Source organism: Populus trichocarpa, chromosome 8 (assembly GCF_000002775.5).
Source record: "Populus trichocarpa isolate Nisqually-1 chromosome 8, P.trichocarpa_v4.1, whole genome shotgun sequence".
NCBI lineage: Eukaryota > Viridiplantae > Streptophyta > Magnoliopsida > Malpighiales > Salicaceae > Populus > Populus trichocarpa.
This window is the reverse complement of record NC_037292.2, coordinates 3,202,123-3,223,125: the sequence shown is the minus strand read 5'-3', so window position 1 is coordinate 3,223,125 and position 21,003 is coordinate 3,202,123. Positions and strand designations below refer to the sequence as shown.

The 21,003-nt window shown below is 36.9% G+C and overlaps 2 protein-coding genes across 6 annotated transcripts; both read left to right on the top strand.

Annotated features, from left to right (window-relative positions):
• Positions 1 to 369: 369 nt before the first annotated feature.
• LOC7469825 (heat shock cognate 70 kDa protein 2) lies at positions 370 to 6,329 on the top strand. Its single transcript, XM_002312056.3, is given in 12 exon segments — positions 370 to 709; positions 919 to 2,645; positions 4,328 to 4,463; positions 4,570 to 4,884; positions 4,887 to 4,971; positions 4,973 to 5,525; positions 5,528 to 5,574; positions 5,576 to 5,705; positions 5,707 to 5,755; positions 5,758 to 5,805; positions 5,808 to 5,864; positions 5,867 to 6,329. Coding segments are annotated over 12 exon segments (3,735 nt in total). The 5' UTR covers positions 370 to 498; the 3' UTR covers positions 6,244 to 6,329.
• Positions 6,330 to 9,375: 3,046 nt separating this feature from the next.
• LOC7469823 (heat shock cognate 70 kDa protein 2) lies at positions 9,376 to 19,024 on the top strand. Of its 5 annotated transcripts, none has more exons than XM_052454843.1 (3): positions 9,376 to 9,524; positions 16,633 to 16,796; positions 17,138 to 19,024. In XM_052454843.1, exons 1-3 carry the CDS (start codon positions 9,475 to 9,477, stop codon positions 18,868 to 18,870), a joined length of 1,947 nt encoding a protein of 648 aa, XP_052310803.1. In that variant the 5' UTR covers positions 9,376 to 9,474; the 3' UTR covers positions 18,871 to 19,024. The 5 variants fall into 5 exon arrangements, with proteins under 5 accessions (XP_052310803.1, XP_052310802.1, XP_052310801.1 ...); XM_052454842.1 differs by lacking the exon at positions 16,633 to 16,796 and adding an exon at positions 10,349 to 10,548 and having other exon boundaries at positions 9,377 to 9,688; positions 17,338 to 19,024; XM_052454841.1 differs by lacking the exon at positions 16,633 to 16,796 and adding an exon at positions 10,349 to 11,430 and having other exon boundaries at positions 9,379 to 9,688; positions 18,220 to 19,024.
• The last annotated feature ends 1,979 nt before the right edge of the window (positions 19,025 to 21,003 follow it).

Below are 21,003 nucleotides of genomic sequence, written 5' to 3'. Positions count from 1 at the left end.
TCAAATTGCACAAATTTTATAAGATATAAATTTAAAACAATGAAAATGTTAAGATACCGATTATCAGAATATATAATTTTATATTTTTTTCAAAGTTGTAAAATCAATCCGATTTTACTGGATTTTAACAAGTTTGACTGAATTTCACTAATTTTAATTATTTTTAAATTTTAATTTAATTTAATATGTTAACTCGTTAAATTATAAGAAACTTATTATTTTTTTTAAAACATTGGTGCCTTGCCTGGAATTGAGAGTGAATAAATAAATTAATTAAAAGCCGATGATTTCGGAGAAGCAACCTGCACTGCCGAGTTGCTTCGGCTGCCATTTTTCTAATATAATTCAGGCACAGTAGGTATATAATAAATACAATGCAGCAGTAAATTTTATCTGCATTTTAAATTCATTCAACTGCGCGTTGACTTCTTTTTTTGGCACAAAACTTCCTTGATCTTTTTTTCTTCTCGTTTTGATGATCTATTGGTTTTCTAGCTAATGGAAACATACGATTCTACAGCGATTGGGATTGATTTGGGGACAACGTATTCTTGCGTTGGGGTTTGGCAAAATGGAAGAGTTGAGATTATACCAAATGATCAAGGCAACAGAATGACGCCTTCTTGCGTTGCCTTCACTGACACGGAGCGTTTGATTGGTGAAGCTGCAAAGAACCAGGTTGTTTCCAACCCTGTCAACACCATCTTCGGTTAGTATTCTTAAGAAAAATTTACTTTGCAGTATTCTGTTTTAGATTTAGTTCATTTAATGTTTTGTAAGGCTTATGTTTCTGCGTGCTAGTGCTGTACAAGGATGAAGGATTTCATAGAAAGCTCTGTTTCTTCACTGTTAGTTTATGTTTATGCTAGAGGAAATTAAATTTTATACTGAAAGATAGTGTTGGTAAATGTAATACAGGTGCAAAAAGGTTAATTGGTATGAGATTCAGTGATGTTGCTGTTCAGAGTGATATCCAGCACTGGCCGTTCAAGGTTGTTGCGGGTCCTCGTGACAAGCCCATGATTGTGGTTAATTACAAGAGTGAAGAGAGGCAATTTGCTGCTGAAGAGATTTCGGCAATGGTACTCCGAAAGATGGGTGAGATTGCTGAAGCTTTCATCGGCAAAAGTGTGAAGAATGCAGTGATTACTGTTCCTGCCTACTTTATTGACTCTCAACGGCAGGCCACAAAAGATGCTGGTTTGATTGCTGGTTTTAATGTCATGCGTATTATTAACGAGCCCACTGCTGCTGCCATGGCTTATGGTCTTGACATGGATATAAACTATGGTGAGAAGAATGTGCTGGTCTTTGATTTAGGGGGCGGTACTTGTGATGTCTCGTTGCTTGTCATTGAAGAGCGTATAGTTGAAGTGCGGGCCACAGCTGGAGACTCTCACCTTGGAGGCGAGGACTTTGACAACAGATTGGTGAATTACTTTGTTCAGGAATTCAAAAGGAGGAAAAAGAAGGACATTAGTGGAGATCCTTCAGCTCTTAGGAGGTTGCGAACTGCTTGTGAGAGGGCCAAGAGGAGTCTCTCACATGATGTTCAAACTAACATTGAGCTCGATTCATTGTGTGAAGGTATTGACTTTTGTTCCACCATTACTCGTGCAAGATTCGAGGAGCTGAACACGGATCTCTTTAGAAAGTGTTTGCAGCTGGTGAACAAGTGTTTGAGGGATGGTAAGATGGATAAAAACAGCATCGATGATGTTGTTCTTGTTGGTGGTTCCAGCCGGATTCCCAAGGTGCAGCTGCTATTGCAATACTTTTTCAATGGCAAAGAGCTCTGCACGAGCATCAATCCTGATGAGGCAGTTGCCTATGGTGCTGCTGTTCAGGCTACTATCTTGAGTGGCGGAGGCCATGAGGAGTTGGAAAGAATGATACTTCTGGATGTTTCTCCCCTGTCCCTTGGGTTGGAAATTGCTGGCGGTGTTATGGATGCTGTGGTAAAAAGGAACACTACGGTTCCCACAAAAAAGGAGGGTCTTTTCTCCACCTACGCAGACAATCAAACTGCTGTCTTGATCAAGATTTATGAGGGAGAGAGAACAAGGACTAGGGACAACAACTTACTGGGAACATTTGAGCTCTCTGGTATTGCTCCAGCACCCAAAGGTGTTCCTCAGATCAAAATAATCTTTGACATTGATGCAGATGGTATCTTGATTGTATCAGCTGAGGATGAGACCAGTGGTCAGAAGAAAAGGATCACAATCACCAATGACAGGGGCAGGTGGTCCGAAAAAGAAATTCAGAAGATGGTCCACGAGGCCGAAAGGTACAAGTCTGAAGATGAAAAGCACAAGAAGTGGGCCGAGGCAAAGAATGGATTGGAGATTTTTGTCCGCAACATGAGAATAACAATTGGGGATGAGAAGAGAAGTTCAAAGCTGGCCACAGGTGACAAGAACAAGATTGAAGGTGCCATTGACCAGGCCATGAAGTGGCTGGATGGCAACCAACTTGCAAGGAAAGATGATTTCGATGGCAAGTTGGGGGAGCTTGAGAGCATCTGCAATCCAATCATTGCGAAGATTTATAGGAGCGATGGTGCTTGTATGGGTACGTTAATGGAAGATGAAGTTTCTCCATCTGATGGTTATGGCACATACGGAGATGAAAAACCACGGGAGGTCTGTTTTGATCTTTGAATATGTTGAAGATGCACGTTTCTGCTTTTGCTATAATGTTTCTCTCTATCTTGCTTTTATTTTGTATTTGAAAAATCTTTAAATTAATATCTTTTTAAATGATTTTTTTTGTCATTTTGATTTGCTACGTTAAAAATATAAAAAATATTATATTAATATATTTTAAGTGAAAAACACTTTAAAAAATACTATGTATCACAATCTCAAATGCGATCAAAGTACTAATTGGATCGTAATTTCTAGAAGCGTTGGTATCAAAAAAATATTTTAACTTAAAAATTTAAGTTTTAAGTTATTAGGTAAGATCTCATGAATATTTTTATATTATCTTTTAACAAAGTTTTTCAAATAAAAGTTTATTGAGCTTGAACTTATAAATGTTTATATTATCTTGTACTTAATTTTTATTAATTAAAATAAAAATAATAAAATTTAAACTAAACTATATCATATTTAAAAACTGTTAAATGGAATCTAAAAACATAATTTTATATTACTTTTTAAAACTTATCATCACAACAAAAATGTGTTATGGATTTAGCTGTCCACCTCAGAATGGTTTCCCTGCCTCTAAAACTTATTGAATTTTGTTTACTCTTTGATTTACTTGGAGAATAAATTTAACCTCGTTTTTTTTAAGTTTTCCAGCTCACTGAAATTAAATTGAAATGCAAGATTCGGTTATCTGAAAGACATCTATCTAGTCGATCTTTCTATCTAATTAAACAGCGACAAAGAAAAAAAAATTGCTTCTTCTTAAAGGCGCGTTTGGTAAATGACGATGAATGTTAAGGAGTTAAGAAGCAATTTTTTGGAGGTGACATAGCACCCCTGAAGCCTTCAAACACTCAAGAATGCACCCTGAAGTCTAAGGCTGGATCATAATGGCCCCCCTCTAAAACTTTTCATATTTTAACTCTAGCCCTGTATATTTTAGTTCTTCATTTAAATACCTTTCATTTATTATTAGCTTTTCCCCTCCAAACTTAAATTTCTAGGTCCCCTCCATCTCAGTATACAAATCAATTGAGAAATTTTGAAGTTATGGTATAGTCTCTAGCTAGTAGGAAATATGGGATTAAAAAAAGACTTAAAATATGTAGAAATTGTACGTGTACAGATTTAGCTAGAAAAAACTAGAAATTCAAAGGCAACAAAATTTTGTTCTTCTTTTTCCCACCCTTACTGCTGGTTTCGTTCCAGGCTCACTAAGTTATCGGTTTTTGTTAACCAATGGCACTGAACATGCCTATCGTTTCTTATCCTATGAAGATTTAACTTTTAGATGCCTTTCTTTTCAAAGAAAATTGCTTCTTCTTTAGGCGCGTTTGGTAAATGACGACGAATGTTAAGGAGTTAAGAAGGGTAAGCAAGGCTCCCTTCATCCTCGATCAAACACACTCTGTAATATTATCGGCCTCGTCAACGGGCTAAAAACCCAGTTCTAATTATGAAATATAGAGGTAATAATCATTTCTAATAATCAAATGTTGATTGTTTCTATTTAGCTAGAGGTAATAATATACCATAGATTTTTTTTCTTTTTTATTTTTGGTTGGTTTTGCGGATTTGTGGGACAGAGAAGAATGGGAAATGGTCTAGATGGACCGGCGATCGGAATTGATATGTGGACAACGTACTCATGCGTTGGTGTTTGGCAACAGGACATAGTGGAGAACGTACCAAATGATCAAGGTAACAGAATGACCCCATCTTGTGCTGCCTTCACTGGTATAGAGCGTCTGATTGGTGATGCTGCTATGAACCAGGCTGTTATGAATCCCATCAACACTATTTTCGGTTAGTGTTCAAATTTTGCACCCTGTTGATCTTAACTAAATAACTTTTTAGTCAAATTTAACTGTTCTTAATTTCGAGTTTTTTTCTTTTTTTGATGGGGTTTTAGACATCTATATGTTAAAAGATGCGAAAAGGTGGGTTGGTAGGAGATTTAGTGATACTTTTGTGCAGAGCAATATCCAACATTGGCCATTCAAAGTCCTTGAAGTTCCTCGTGACAAGCCCTTGATTGTGGTCAACTACAACGGTGAAGAGAAATAGTTTGCAGCTGAAGAAATATCTTCAAGGGTCCTCTTAAAGATGCATCAAATTGCAGAGGCTTACCATGGCACTGCGATGAAGCTTGCGGTACTCATTGCCCCTGCCTACTTCAATGTCCCTCAACGACAGGCCACAGCTGATGCAGGCAAGAGTGCTGGTCTCATGTCATGCATATCATTAATGAGCCCACTGCTGCTGCGATGGCTTATGGTCTTGAAAAGAGGGCAATTATTGTTGTTGAGAGGAATGTTTGACTTGGGTGGTGGTACTTTTGATGTCACCCTGCTTACTATTGAAGGGAATATCTTTTAGCTGAAGGCCACTGCTGGAGACTCCCACCTTGGAGGTGAGGACTTTGATAACAGAATGATGAAGCACTTTGTTCAGGAATTTAGGAAGAGGAATAAGGAGAAGGATAGCAGTGGAAGTGCCATGGCCCTCAGGAGGTTGAGTACTGCTTGTGAGAGGATGAAGAGGAGCCTCTCATCCTCTACTCAAGCTAACATTGAGATGGATTCTCTATACGACGGTATCTATTTTTATTCCATCATTACTCGTGCATTATTTGAGGAGCTAAAGGTAGATCTCTCTGGAAAGTGTTTGAAGCTGGTGGAGAAGTGATTGAGGGATGCCAAGATGGACAAAAGCAGCATCGATGATATTGTTCTTATTGGTGGTTCCAATAGGATTCCTATGGTGCAACATTTATTGCAATATTTTTTCATTGGGAAGGAGCTCTACAAGAACATCAATCCAGGTGAGGCTGTTGCCTACGGTGCTGCTGTCTTGAATGGTGAAGAATTGAAGATAATGAGAAAATGCAAGATCTGCTGCTTCTGGATGCAATTCCTGTCCTTGGGGTTGGAAACTGCTGGTGGTATTGTGACTGTTTTGATCCCCAGAAACACCACCTTTCCCACAAATAAGGAAGAAGTTTTCTCCACCTACTCGGATGGTCAGCCTGGTGTCTTGATCAAGGTTTAATGAAGGAGAGAGAACAAGAACTTGGGGCAACAACTTGCCTGGCATTTTTAGCTCTCGGGATTTCCTCCAGCACCCAGGGGTGTTCCTTGGATCAAGGTAACTTTGATATTGATGCAAATGGCATCTTGATTGTGTCAGGTGAGGATGTAATCAGTGGTCCAAAAAAGAGATTGAGAAGATGACTCAGAAGGTTGAGAAGTACAAGGCTGAAGATGAAAAGCACAAGAACATGGTAGAGGCGAAAAATGTGTTGGATAATGCCTACAACATCAGAAACTGCGTTGGATATAATAATATCAGTTTGAAACTGGTTGAAGAAGACAAGAACATTGAAGATGCTCTTGATCAGGTGAGCGATGGGCTGAATTGGAACGAGCTTGTCAAGACAAATGAGTTGGAGGACATGTTGAAGGAGCTTCAGAGTGTCATCAATACTATCATTGCCAAGATTGATCAGGGTGCTGGCAGGTTGCACGATGAAGTTCCTCTGTTTGTTGGCAGCGAGACAGCTCCAGCCATTGGAGAAATTAACTAGGTTTGTCGATCTTTTTGAATATTATAACTAAGTATGGTACTATATTTTTCAGGGATTATTTGACATCTCCCCTTTCCTACGAAACATACATGTTTCCTTGGTCTTGCCACGATGTCTTCACTTTTTCTCTCTGGTTGGCGTTTAGCTTGTTTAAGTAGATTATTATTAAAAGTTGGACTCAACAGAACGTGCAACTAGCTAATCACCATTCGCGACTAGATAGCGAACCAATCAGCACAAAAATTCTGGAAGTACTCGAGCAGGCACCTACAACTGCAAGATGAATTTACCACATCAATCTTAACATTAAGTTTTGGCATCCTGCCTGGATTGAATTCGAATATGAAATAGTTCCATTGTGTACGGAATATATGGAGAGAGGTTGTCCACTTGATAAATAAATGTGTCAAGGCTTGCATAAATAATCGTGGAATCCGCCTCTATGCATGGTTTGCTATTAATCAAGGTTTTCCTTGTGTTCATGCACTGCTAAAAAAAGAATTGAGGTTGGTTGCGAGGCTCCAACAGTGAATCAAAATTTCTTTCTTCTTGATGAGTAGAGTTTAGAATTCGTTCACCGTGTTTTCAAAAATTTTAAATTTTTTTTTTATTAAAATTTAATATATTTTTTATGTTTTATATCGTTTTAATATGCTGATGTCAAAAATAATTTTTAAAAAATAAATAAACATCATTAATATGCATTTATTTGAAAAGCAACCGCAACCTTACTAATAAATACAAATTAGTGTGCCAAGGTTGATTGAGTTCTCAATGTATTGACTACTGAACATTCTGTGTTTCCATTTTCTTTTCTTCGAAAAGTTATGCTCGTTGATTTTGCTTATATCTGGCATTGCGTTTCAAATGGGTTTGATAATTTTTTAAAAAAAAAATTATTTTTTTTTATGTTTTAAAATTGTTTTAATAAAATGGTATTAAAAATAATTTTTTAAAAATAAAACAAAATATTTTTTTTAATTTATTTAAAAAAAATACTTTAAAAATTAATTATTATTACATTCCAAAACAGCTGTTTTTGTTGAAAGGTAAGGATCACAGAAGCTTATGTAAGAAACTAACGGTGTTGCACATAGATAAGATGAGAGAGGGTGGAATAAGGATGTCCGGACGTCAAAGGAAAAGGCATCAATCACGAATTAAGGTGGCCTGCTCAGTTACCCACCTGGGATGGAACGGCAATCGTGCATGTTTTGCTGAAGATAAAGGACAGTCCAATTAGTAAGAAGAACAATAGTTTTATCTGCTCGTGAGTTTGGTTAAATTGTTTTTCATTTATGTTTTCTTATCTTTATTATGCTGTAATTCTGTTTTAGTATCTGTCCGTGTTTGGGGATGTTTGCATCGGCTTTTCATGACTTTTTGAATTAAGTTTTTGTTAAATCATTTTGATATGTTAATATAAAAAAAATTAAAAAATTATTTTAATATATTTTTAAATAAAAAATATTTTAAAAAATATCTTAGATTATTTTAGCTTTTACAAGTAGTTCGAAGAATGTGGAATCTACATCTATATCTACAAAATTTGCACACGTAATCCGTTATCTTCAAGATACTTTGAGTGTGGTAGATGGCAGAGGTTTTCAAGGAAATAAAAGCATGATGTAGGCAATAGCCTTGACTCGGATTCTAGACCATACGAGACAAGGAAATATCAGGCCTCTATGCCAAGCTTTCCTTTGATTATTGCCAGCTATTAGCTTTGCAGAAAAATATGCCGGCGAAAGAAATCACATAACGTTCATATCCATAATGAAATGGAAAAATAAATGGCCTGGATTGCTATCTTGGATTAAAGTTACAGTAACTTTTCTTCTTCAAGCTAGAGCCACAGCATTGTTTACATCTGGCATCTGGGGGGGGGGGGGGGGGGATACTTGCTGGCAAAAATTGGAATAAGCTGTTTTTTTTTTATTATTATTATTATTACAAAAGAGAGACTCTAACACAAGATGTTTTAGAAGAGAGGAACTCTAGCATATGTTGTTGATATGTATGTCTTCAAGTAATACCCATTTAGTTGGGATAAGGACACATCACCTTGAGTTCAAAAAAGTTATTCTAAGTATTTAGTGGTGATCTAGTGGTAAGAGTTTGAGATTAAAAAATTTATTCCCCCTATAATTTTAAGTTCGAGCCATGTGATTGCTAATATGATAGCCACTGAAAGTTTACATGGTCGTTAACTCCAGGGCCCGTAGAATCAGTCGAGTTGCGCGCAAGCTGGCCTGGACATCCATATTAATAATAAAAAAAAAGTTAATTCCAATAGTACTCGCAATAATTTATTCATAAACCAAATTACCTTTTTAATTTAAAAAATACCAAATTTTCATCATTAAAATAATTTAATTTTACAATGCGGCACTTTTAGGCATGCTAGGGTTTTATCAATTTTATCTTGTTTAACTGTGTTATGTATCATGTATTTTCGTGTGTTGATATTATGGTATAATATGTTTTTAAAAATATTTTTTGTATGAAAATATTTTAATATTTTTAATATTATTAACACGTTAAAATCATCAAAAGAAACATTAAAACACTACTTCAATTTAATATTTTTTTTAAAACAAACATATTCTTAAAAATAATTTAAATACAGAAATCATCTCAAAACAAACCTCAAACACTTACTAAACACTTACGATTATATAATTATTTTTATATATAAATTTTTTTAATGTTTTATGAGACCATTTAGTGGTCAGAATTGATTGAATTCGAGTGGGTTAGTGTTTGAGGTTGGAATGTTTAGCTCAAGGGATAATTTGATTCAAGGAAAAAGTTCATGATTTCTTACTGCTACTACTGAGGTTCAATAGAATGGATGACATGTTGTTTAATGTGTAAATCAAATCCAGGTTAACAATGAATGGATGGACGGTTGTTTTCCTTATAGCATTTCCTACACGACAAGCCGTTTGCTATTAAGCAGAATCGTCGGCTTATTAGTCAAAAAAAGACCACACACGTTCCCACGCGAGAAATATCAACAAATCCACACCGTCAATGAACTGTAGAACCAACGGCCCAGATATACACACCTCTTCTATCGAACATTCTAGAACCAAACTCAAGAAAAACAAACCACTATAAATACTCCCATTAACCCTCGTAGCTAAGTACTTTAAATATCTCTTGTTACACAAGCCCTAATCTTTTCATTCTAATTTCTTAGCCGCTTTACCATTAGATCTAATCATAATGGCCGGAAAAGGAGAAGGACCGGCTATCGGTATTGATCTAGGCACCACCTACTCATGTGTCGGTGTGTGGCAACATGACAGAGTGGAAATCATAGCCAACGATCAAGGCAACAGAACGACGCCGTCTTATGTTGCCTTCACTGACACCGAGCGTTTGATAGGCGATGCTGCTAAGAACCAGGTCGCCATGAACCCAATCAACACCGTTTTTGGTTAGTACTCTCTCTCTATCGACTTTTATTTTTTATTTTTCTTAAGATCTGGATTCAACGTATTGTTTTTTTCTTTTATCATATGAGCTGGATTCAGAGTGTTTTAATATTTTGCTCCCTGAGATCTGGATTCAAAGATTTGTTTTTGCTTGTGGGTTTAAATTCTGATCAATGATTTTGTTTTAGGATGTAATTTTGGATTTTAGATTTAGAAATCTGGTTGGTAATGCCTTTCTTGATACGAGGTGGCTTTCTTTTATTGGAACAAAATTTAGATACTCTTTATACACACATTATGCAAGTATTTTATCTTATGTGTAAATCAGGATATTCTTTTTGTTTCAGTTTTTCTATTAAATAAGCTTTCTACTTGTCCGGGAATAAAAAAAAATCAGTTTCTGATTTGATCAAATCTGATCATAATTTGGTTCTCGTGTTTCTGAATCTCAAGCATGGAGTTAATTTATTATATAATTTTCATAGCTTATCAAAAGATTTAAGATGGTAGTTGCTTGACTTAAATCTGTTGCAGATCTGTCACGTTATTTGATTTCATGATTTCAATTTTTTGTTAAATTTATTCAGTTTTTTTTTAATTGTGTTTCTTTTGTTTTATAAAATAGGTGTGATTATTAATTTCTGTTTGTTTAAATTTTGCAGATGCTAAACGTTTGATTGGTAGGAGATTTAGTGATGCTTCAGTACAGGGTGATATTAAGCACTGGCCCTTCAAGGTTACTCCTGGTGCTGGCGACAAGCCCATGATTTCAGTAAACTATAAAGGTGAAGAGAAACAGTTTTCCGCTGAAGAAATTTCTTCCATGGTTCTTATTAAGATGCGTGAGATCGCTGAAGCTTACCTTGGCACCACTATCAAGAATGCTGTGGTCACAGTCCCTGCTTACTTCAATGACTCTCAAAGGCAGGCTACCAAGGATGCTGGTGTTATTGCTGGTCTGAATGTGATGCGTATTATCAATGAGCCCACCGCTGCTGCCATTGCTTACGGTCTTGATAAGAAGGCGACCAGTGTGGGTGAGAAGAATGTGTTGATTTTTGATTTGGGTGGTGGTACTTTTGATGTCTCTCTTCTTACCATAGAGGAGGGTATCTTTGAGGTTAAAGCCACGGCTGGAGATACCCATCTTGGAGGTGAGGATTTTGATAACAGAATGGTGAACCACTTTGTCCAAGAGTTCAAGAGGAAGAACAAGAAGGATATCAGCGGAAATCCTAGATCTCTTAGGAGGTTGAGAACTGCTTGTGAGAGGGCAAAGAGGACTCTCTCATCTACTGCTCAGACCACCATTGAGATTGATTCTCTCTACGAGGGCATTGACTTTTACTCAACCATCACTCGTGCAAGATTTGAGGAGATGAACATGGATCTCTTCAGGAAATGTATGGAGCCTGTTGAGAAGTGTTTGAGGGATGCGAAGATGGACAAGAGCACTGTCCATGATGCTGTCCTTGTTGGTGGTTCCACTAGGATTCCCAAGGTGCAGCAGCTTTTGCAAGACTTCTTCAATGGGAAAGAGCTCTGCAAGAGCATCAACCCTGACGAGGCTGTTGCTTATGGTGCTGCTGTTCAGGCTGCTATCTTGAGTGGCGAAGGAAATGAGAAGGTGCAGGATCTGCTGCTTCTTGATGTTACTCCTTTGTCGCTTGGACTGGAAACTGCTGGAGGTGTCATGACTGTCTTGATCCCAAGGAACACCACCATTCCCACCAAGAAGGAGCAAGTTTTCTCTACTTACTCTGACAATCAACCTGGTGTGCTCATCCAAGTTTATGAGGGTGAGAGGACAAGAACGAGGGACAACAACTTGCTTGGCAAATTTGAGCTCTCAGGCATTCCTCCTGCACCCAGGGGTGTTCCTCAGATCACTGTCTGCTTTGATATTGATGCAAACGGTATCTTGAACGTGTCGGCTGAGGACAAGACCACAGGACAGAAGAATAAGATCACAATTACCAATGACAAGGGTAGGCTGTCCAAGGAAGACATTGAGAAGATGGTCCAGGAGGCCGAGAAGTACAAGTCAGAAGATGAGGAGCACAAGAAGAAGGTCGAGTCCAAGAACTCTTTGGAGAACTATGCCTACAACATGAGGAACACTGTCAAGGATGAGAAGATCAGCTCCAAGCTGGGTGCAGATGACAAGAAGAAAATTGAGGATGCGATTGACCAGGCTATCCAGTGGCTAGACACCAACCAGCTTGCAGAAGCAGATGAGTTTGAGGACAAGATGAAGGAACTTGAGAGCATCTGCAATCCTATCATTGCTAAGATGTATCAAGGTGCTGGAGCTGATATGGGTGGTGGCATGGAAGAAGATGCTCCTCCAGCTGGCAGCGGCGGTGCAGGTCCTAAGATTGAGGAGGTTGATTAAGTTGGCTGATGACTTATGCGGGTCCCTGTTCGTTTTCTGGGATATTTATCTTTAAACTCTCCATAGCTATTATTATCTTTTAGGTTTATGATTTTGTCGTCCTCTTTTGAAGGGCATTTCCAGTAGTTTTTTACATCTTTTGATTTTTTGTTGCTCTATTGAAAACAGCAATAGCCAATTGAAATTCTGGGGATTTTACTTTGTGGCGATTTATCTTGTCTTGCTTTTTTCTTAAAATTACTTCATTGGGCGTTGAATTTGAAGAAGCTCTACTTTACTGGCGAGTTGTCTTACACGCGCTCTATCGTCATCTGCTTATCACATTAAGCCAACCTCACGGCGACTGCCCAAAGGCAGTGTGAGAAAATAACAATGCATGATCACATACCTGCGCGGATTTCAATAGCTAGCAAATGTGTTTGCGCGGCCCGTTTTTTTTCTCTGTCGATCTGGACTGGACCATGCTTATCAAAGTTTGAATCGGCCCAGCTTTCTATACAAGTGGAAGGTTTGAATGGTTGGGGCTTTATTCCCCGGACTCGTCACCGTAAGCAAGCCCATTTTCATTCACTTATACTCGTTTGCATGACCGACCCAAGATGCTAACTATAACTATCAGTCAGAAAAGTATTGGGGTCATCTGGCCTCTTTGCAAGGCAACAGACAACCATACTACCTACCTTTTGATTCCCAATAACAAATCGGGAGGTCTGTTCCGCGAAGCCTAGCAAAAGAGTTTGCAATCATCTAAGCCCGAGTAACTACACCAGGACAGCGACTGACAATACTTCAAACCCTGATTTGGGTTTCTAAATTTGGATCATTAAAAAAGACATGCATTAAAAAGCCCCACTTCCATAATGTGGTTGGTGGATTCCAGTCCACACTGTGCCATAAAGCCTAAGGAGTTGATTATTTCTTTTTCTTTTTCTTTTTTCTCTTGAAGGTCCTCCTCTTTCATATTCTTCATATTTAAAATGTTTGGAAGTGGTTTTTTTTTAAAATATATTTAGCTTAGAAATATATTAAAATAATATATTTTAAAAAAATATTATTTTTGATGTTAATAAATCAAAATGATATGAAAATACTAAAAAAATATTAATTTGAAATAAATAAAAAATATTTTTAAATACAAAAACAAACATGTATGTATCTTAAACCGTCTAGGATAAGCATCAGCTTCAGCTTGATCTTTAGCAGGTTTTTTATTTTATTTTTTATTTTTTATTTTTTATTTTTCTTGAGAATAGCTTGTTCAAGCATTGGAACCAGCATTAGGTTCACATTAAAAAGGGATTCCGATTAATTAGAACAAGAAGCGTTTAAAGTCTTGCAAACTAAGCAATTTCATCCTTAACTATCTATCATTTCTCAACATTACCCTTTCGGTTGTTTTGGTTGACGGCAATAAATAGAAATCATTTAAAAGAAGAAACTTTAACGACGTGTCATGTGCAATGTGCTCCTCTGAAGAACATCGGTAACGGGTCCATTTGTCATTGCATTCTGTGACTCGAGCCAAAAATCAAAATTAATATTGTCGCTTGCAATTATTCATTTCCCAGTCAGATCTACAGCACAGCAAAAAAAAAAAAAATCAATTGGGGTCCCTGTCTACTGGATACAGAGTTTGCACGTTTAAAATCCACCCTCTTCTTGGAGGTTTTGCCTTTAAAAAAACGAGGACTTGTTTTTGTCTGCGAGGGGCATCATTTTGTGATTTTTTTTTTTTTATGGTGGGAGTTAATTAAGTAGTGTTTGATGGACGGAGGGTCTAATTTGAATGTTTTTATTTTAGGATCCGAATAAGGATTGCGTGATAGTTGGGGAAATATGTCTTTCTCGTTTTGAAAGCCGAGTGTTATTCAAGCAAATCCTACTATCTAAACCGGTTTGGTTTTTTTAGACAAAACCGATTCAAACCGATTTGACTCGGTTTTTTGATTTGGTTCGGTTTTTCCGGTTTTTCGGTTTGGGTTCGATTCGGTTTTTTCAGTTTTAAGCTTATAAAACCGAAACCAAACCAAACCAACCAGTCGGTTTTTTCAAAATTTCAATCAGTTTTTTTTCACGGTTCGGTTTTTTCGGTTAGTGTTTTTTTTCTGTTTTATCGGTTTAATCAGTTTTTTAATTTTTTTCTTATCCCTAATAGCCATTAAAGAGAAAAATACATAAGATATCGTTGTTTTACAAATCTAGTTTAAAAGATAATTTTTAATCTGCTATAATGGATTTAAACCCGTGATAAATTAGAAATTTAATTCAACTAGCTTTATAGTTTTATTCTATTACCTTCTTGACCAAGGTATTTCAACTATTTTTCATAGTATTTTGTTTTCCATTAATACTCTTCAAATGAAATACATTTAAAGTAAATTGTACTTTACATAGCTATAAATTATTAGAGAAGTCATCAAAATCATAGGAAAAAAAAAGATTGAAAATCAAATAAAAACACTCGAATGTCTTCCAAAACATAAGTTTATGATCAAGATCATTTTTTTATCAAATAAAATCAACTAAAATATGATATAGTATGGTTAACGTTTACCCACCTCTTATGAAAATACATACCTTTAAAGCAAAGCTGAAATTAAGCTTGGAAAACTCTAAAATCCAATTCTAATTGTTAATATGAGGGTAGGGATGAGAAAGAAACCGATAAAATAAAAAAAATAATTGAAAAAACTGAGACAAGAAAAAAAATCAGTCAAACCCATTAGAATATTAAAAACACTTCCGGTTTGGTTTGGTTTTGTAATGCTGAAATCGATTAAACCCCACCAAACCAAACTGGTTGGGTTCAGATAAAAAAAGGTACTATAAACAGAAAAAAAAAAAAAGTTTTTGCAAAACAGTAGCCCTAAAGTTGCACACCCGGACGACTGCACCCTCCCCTTGCCTTTTGAGACACAATCACACAAACAATCAGACGCCCCCATCTTCCAATCTTCATTCTTCAATTTCCACTCTAGATCTAGCATCCCAGGCTTCCCAACAACAACCAAAAGCCTTAGCAGCAGCAAGCTCTTTTGGTCTATCTACATTCCAGGAAATTCATACGTTCCATGAATGGAGCAAAAAGTGGAGTTTTGGTTAGAGCAAGCCACCCTATTCTAATCCACTCAGCCTTGTCATGGCTGGTCACGACTAGAATTCAAAGAGGTGGGTTTGTCATGAAGACATGTCAAGCAAGTGAAGTGAGCCAAGGAAAGGCAGTGAAGGTTTGACTCCGTTCGGGTGGGTGAAAGCCCTGGGTTGCGTAGAGAAAGGATAATAAAGCAGTCCATCTAACCACTCTTCTTCAGTCCAAAAGGCAAAAAAAAAAAAACCAATATAGGTTTTTTTGGTTTTTTGACATAAAAAACCGAATTGAATCTAAACCGGTCAGTTAGAACTGGTTTCGGTTGTTTTTTTTCTTTTTAAATTTTAGTTTTGGTTATTTTTATTTGTAAAAACCAAACCGAATAAAAAATAATCACTTGTAAAAGGATTCATGTCCATGAATAACACACAGAGAGAGTTCACAGAGAGAGTTCACATCTATTAGGTACCCATGTTTATAATTGTAATTTTGTTTATAATTTTCAAAGTGTATTTTTAATGAATAAAATGTGTGTTTATAATGAAAAATAAATTTATCATGGTATTACTTGAATACTCTTTAAATGAAATATATTTAAAAAAAATTGTATTTTTCATGATTATAAATTGTCAGCCATCAAAATCATAAAGAAAGAGTAAAAGATTGAAAATAAATAAAAACACTTGAAAGTCTTCTAAAACACAAGTTCATGATCAAAATTATTTTTTATCAAATAAAATCAAGTAAAATACAATCTAGTACGATTAAAGTTTTTGAGGTCGCATGAAAATGCATACCTTCAAAGCAAAGCTCGAGATTAAGAGTATGTTTGACAGTGTGGTTGTGGTTGCTTTTCAAATAACTTTTCGTGCTGAAATGCATATCAATGATGTTTTTTTATTTTTTAAAAATTATTTTTAACATCAGCACATCAAAACGATCTAAAACATATTAAATTTTAATTAAAAAATTTAAATTTTTTAATAACATGATTTGCAACTCGTTCCTAAACGATTTCTAAGTTTTTAGAGGATTCTAAAACACAATTGCAATAGTTAATAAGAAGATTCGTGCCCGTGACATGTCGTTTTACTATAATCCATTTCACACTCGGACGTCGGCTCGACCTGGCAAAAAACCCAGCCCATTAAGGAAACCACAGCGTCTCCAACAATTTGAAATCTCGCCAAGAAATTTTACTTTCCAGTTTCAGCCCATCTATACCGTCAACTAACTCAAAATCAACGGTCCAGATCCACCCTTTCTTGACAGAACATTCTAGAACCTAAATTCAAAAACCTATATACATGCACCGCTCTCCCTAGAACCACAAGTTCTCCCGTGACGAGATATCATAACCCTAACTAAATCTTTCTTTTATTTCCAGCCGCATTATTCTTAAATCGTCTTATAATGGCCGGAAAAGGAGAAGGACCGGCAATCGGTATCGATCTAGGCACCACCTACTCATGCGTCGGTGTGTGGCAACATGATAGAGTGGAAATCATAGCCAACGATCAAGGCAACAGAACGACACCGTCTTATGTTGCTTTCACTGACACCGAGCGTTTGATCGGCGATGCTGCTAAGAACCAGGTCGCCATGAACCCAATCAACACCGTTTTTGGTTAGTATTCTTTTCAAGAGATTTCTGATAGTGGTTCGATCCTAGCTAAGAAAGCTGTAATTTCTAGATCTAGTTATGATTTTCTGATAAATGCGGACACTCACTGTGATTACAGCTTAGTAAACTCGAATCTTAATTCTGCCCAGACCTTTAGTTTTGGTAGATGGATGGAACAGTGATTTTAGATCCAGTGTTTTTTTTATATATAATTTAAATATAAGCTACTGACTTGTACTTGTTCATAGATTAAATTTTTGTTTCGGAAGCAAATTTGTAGTTTTAATTATTAGTGTTAATTGAATGATTCTTGCTGCTAATCGTTATTTGTTCATGTACTGTAGACGCAAAGAGATTGATTGGTAGGAGATATTCCGATGCTTCGGTACAGAGTGATATTAAGCTGTGGCCATTCAAGGTCATTCCAGGTCCTGCTGAAAAGCCAATGATTGTGGTTACCTATAAGGGCGAGGAGAAGCAGTTTGCTGCTGAGGAGATTTCTTCAATGGTTCTCATTAAGATGCGTGAGATCGCTGAAGCTTACCTTGGCACCACTATCAAGAATGCTGTGGTCACAGTCCCTGCTTACTTCAATGACTCTCAAAGGCAGGCTACTAAGGATGCTGGTGTTATTGCTGGTCTGAATGTGATGCGTATTATCAATGAGCCCACCGCTGCTGCCATTGCTTACGGTCTTGATAAGAAGGCGACCAGTGTGGGTGAGAAGAATGTGTTGATTTTTGATTTGGGTGGTGGTACTTTTGATGTCTCTCTTCTTACCATAGAGGAGGGTATCTTTGAGGTTAAAGCCACGGCTGGAGATACCCATCTTGGAGGTGAGGATTTTGATAACAGAATGGTGAACCACTTTGTCCAAGAGTTCAAGAGGAAGAATAAGAAGGATATCAGCGGAAATCCTAGAGCTCTTAGGAGGTTGAGAACTGCTTGTGAGAGGGCAAAGAGGACTCTCTCATCTACTGCTCAGACTACCATTGAGATTGATTCTCTCTACGAGGGTATTGACTTTTACTCAACCATCACCCGTGCAAGATTTGAGGAGATGAACATGGATCTCTTCAGGAAATGTATGGAGCCTGTTGAGAAGTGTTTGAGGGATGCGAAGATGGACAAGAGCACTGTCCATGATGCTGTCCTTGTTGGTGGTTCCACTAGGATTCCCAAGGTGCAGCAGCTTTTGCAAGACTTCTTCAATGGGAAAGAGCTCTGCAAGAGCATCAACCCTGACGAGGCTGTTGCTTATGGTGCTTCTGTTCAGGCTGCTATCTTGAGTGGTGAAGGGAATGAAAAGGTGCAGGATCTGCTTCTTCTTGATGTTACCCCATTGTCTCTTGGATTGGAAACTGCTGGGGGAGTCATGACTGTTTTGATCCCAAGAAACACCACCATTCCCACCAAGAAGGAGCAGGTTTTCTCCACCTACTCTGACAACCAACCTGGTGTGCTAATTCAAGTTTACGAGGGTGAGAGAACTAGAACCAGGGACAACAACTTGCTTGGTAAATTCGAGCTCTCTGGCATTCCTCCTGCACCCAGGGGTGTTCCTCAGATCACTGTCTGCTTTGATATTGATGCAAACGGTATCTTGAATGTGTCGGCTGAGGACAAGACCACTGGTCAGAAGAACAAGATCACAATTACCAATGACAAGGGTAGGCTGTCCAAGGAAGACATCGAGAAGATGGTTCAAGAGGCTGAGAAGTACAAGTCAGAAGACGAGGAGCACAAGAAGAAGGTTGAGGCAAAGAATGCTTTGGAAAACTATTCCTACAACATGAGGAACACAATCAAGGATGACAAGATCAGCTCTAAGCTGGCTGCAGATGACAAGAAAAAGATTGAGGATGCAATCGATCAGGCCATTCAATGGCTGGACAGCAACCAGCTCGCCGAGGCTGATGAGTTTGAGGACAAGATGAAAGAGCTCGAGAGCATCTGCAATCCCATTATCGCCAAGATGTATCAAGGTGCTGGTGGTGACATGGGTGGTGGCATGGATGATGATGCTCCTCCAGCTAGTGGCAGTGCTGCAGGTCCCAAGATTGAAGAAGTTGATTAAGTTTGCGTTACTTGTTAAGTAATGTTTTTCTCTTTTATTATAACGATGACTAAAGTTCTATATTTAGGATAATTGTTTTCGTTGTCGTTATGGATATTGGTATTTTATTTTTCTTCAGTTAAGCTGTGGAGGATTTTCTCACACATTTCCAACACTCATTCGGTCTTGATATATTTAGCTGGATCATCTTCTTGCATCTACGGTCATGGTATGCATAAAAGCCAAGTAAAGCGTTTAGTACCGTCCGAGTTCATCTGGTTTGTGTCACGGTTGCAGTCGAATTAAGAGCTCCTGATAACGGACTAACCACAAACAAATGTTTTTCCCGCGGATGGCCAGTTTTTCGGCAAATTTAGCTTTGACTATCTAAATGAGAAGTGAGAATTCTCAATCAATTTAACTTGGCAAAATAATTTTCTTTGATTGTAGCAACGTTGGCACGGAAAAATAACTTTCAAGCTTCGACATCATATGCTTCTTGGATGAGTCCCTCCCTAGCTTCCAACAGCATCAAAATCATTCATGTTAAGCCACTGTAGCCTGACACCGCCTTCACAGCCTCCTTTTCCATTTTCACAAGTTGATGGCAAAAGGTTTCAACATCTTGTGCTTCCTCCTTGAATGGGAATCAGAATTCTTTCCATAGGTAGGTGTTCTCTGATGCTATCCTTCAATGGTGGACTAGGAACATTTTGGCCAGCACATCAAACCCCTTGCGATCGACAGAGCGCATAAATGCATCGTGATCAAATAGGCTATGGCTTACACACAGGTTTCGAGATCTAAATGCAAATTGACATAATTTTTTATTTTATGAGCGTACGCACATTTATGAAGAACAAAACGGCATTTTCTACAAGTTAGCAGCCACCACCATGTAGAAATGAACATTTTACTCAGCAAGGCTTTCCTTTATTTATGCTGCTAAAGTTAAAGATCGCTCTAAAAATTTTGATGCAAGACCAGAAGTGTTAAATTGATGCGACTCTTTAACCCAAGTTTACGAGATTAATTTAAACTTTCTTTTCTTGTTAATGGCTAGACAACTCCATGCAGTGTCAACTGTCACCTTGTCTGACTAGATAGATATTGTACCTAGCAGCAAGCAGTGTTGTCAAGAGGCGCTGCGAGCCTGCGACGCTACAGGCCAGGCGAGACCCCTGCGTCTTTATTAGCGTCAAGCGCAAGGCTAGCGCTTGCTTGAGGTTCTTTTCCTGAGGATTTTTCTCTTTTCTTTTTAACTGATTTATGTTGACTTATTTGTTTATTTTTTAAACTGACATTTAATTTTGTTTTTTAATCTATTTGGTTATTTATTCTTTTAAATTATCTTATTTTATTTTAAGGATAAAAAATATAACTTTATATGACTATAATGTTATGACATTTTAGATATATTTTTTATTTTCTAATCATCTAATCCTAATTGAAAAAATATATATTTTAGATTTATATAATACAATATAATATTACTTTTTTTTTTTAATTTATAGCATATCACCTTAGTTTTAGTTTTAGTTCATTCCAGAAACATGCAAGAACCGGAAAAGAAGCTCACAATTCACGTTGCTTGTTTAGTAATCTTTTCACATACAGGAGACACTAATCCTAATCATGATTGCACAAGATATCATGCTACACATTATTTTTATAATTATTTTTCATTTCAGAAAGATGACAGATTATACTTTGGTATATAACAAGTGGCAACAGCAGATTCTCCATTGTGACACCATACAATGGTCTTTCCAGCTTTGATGATTTTTTCTATATCAGAAAAGAAAAGGTTGAGCTCTGCTGATGTCATCCAATTAACTACAAAAAGTTGCATAATGCAGAACATTATGTGGTAATTATATTAGAGGAACTTAATACAACAGAACCTGTATTAGGTTTCGAGAAAGTGTAGTTTCAGTTATTTTTTAAATTATATTTTATTTAAAAATATATTAAAATGATTTTAAAATATTAAAAAAATATAAAATTTTTTAAATATAAAAACAAACAAGATAATCTGCTTTTGACACCGTTTGGGAACGCGGTGCAAACCGCGTTTCCAAAAAATTCAATTTTTTTTTATTAAAATTTAATATGTTTTGTATATTTTGGATCGTTTTGATGTGCTGATATCAA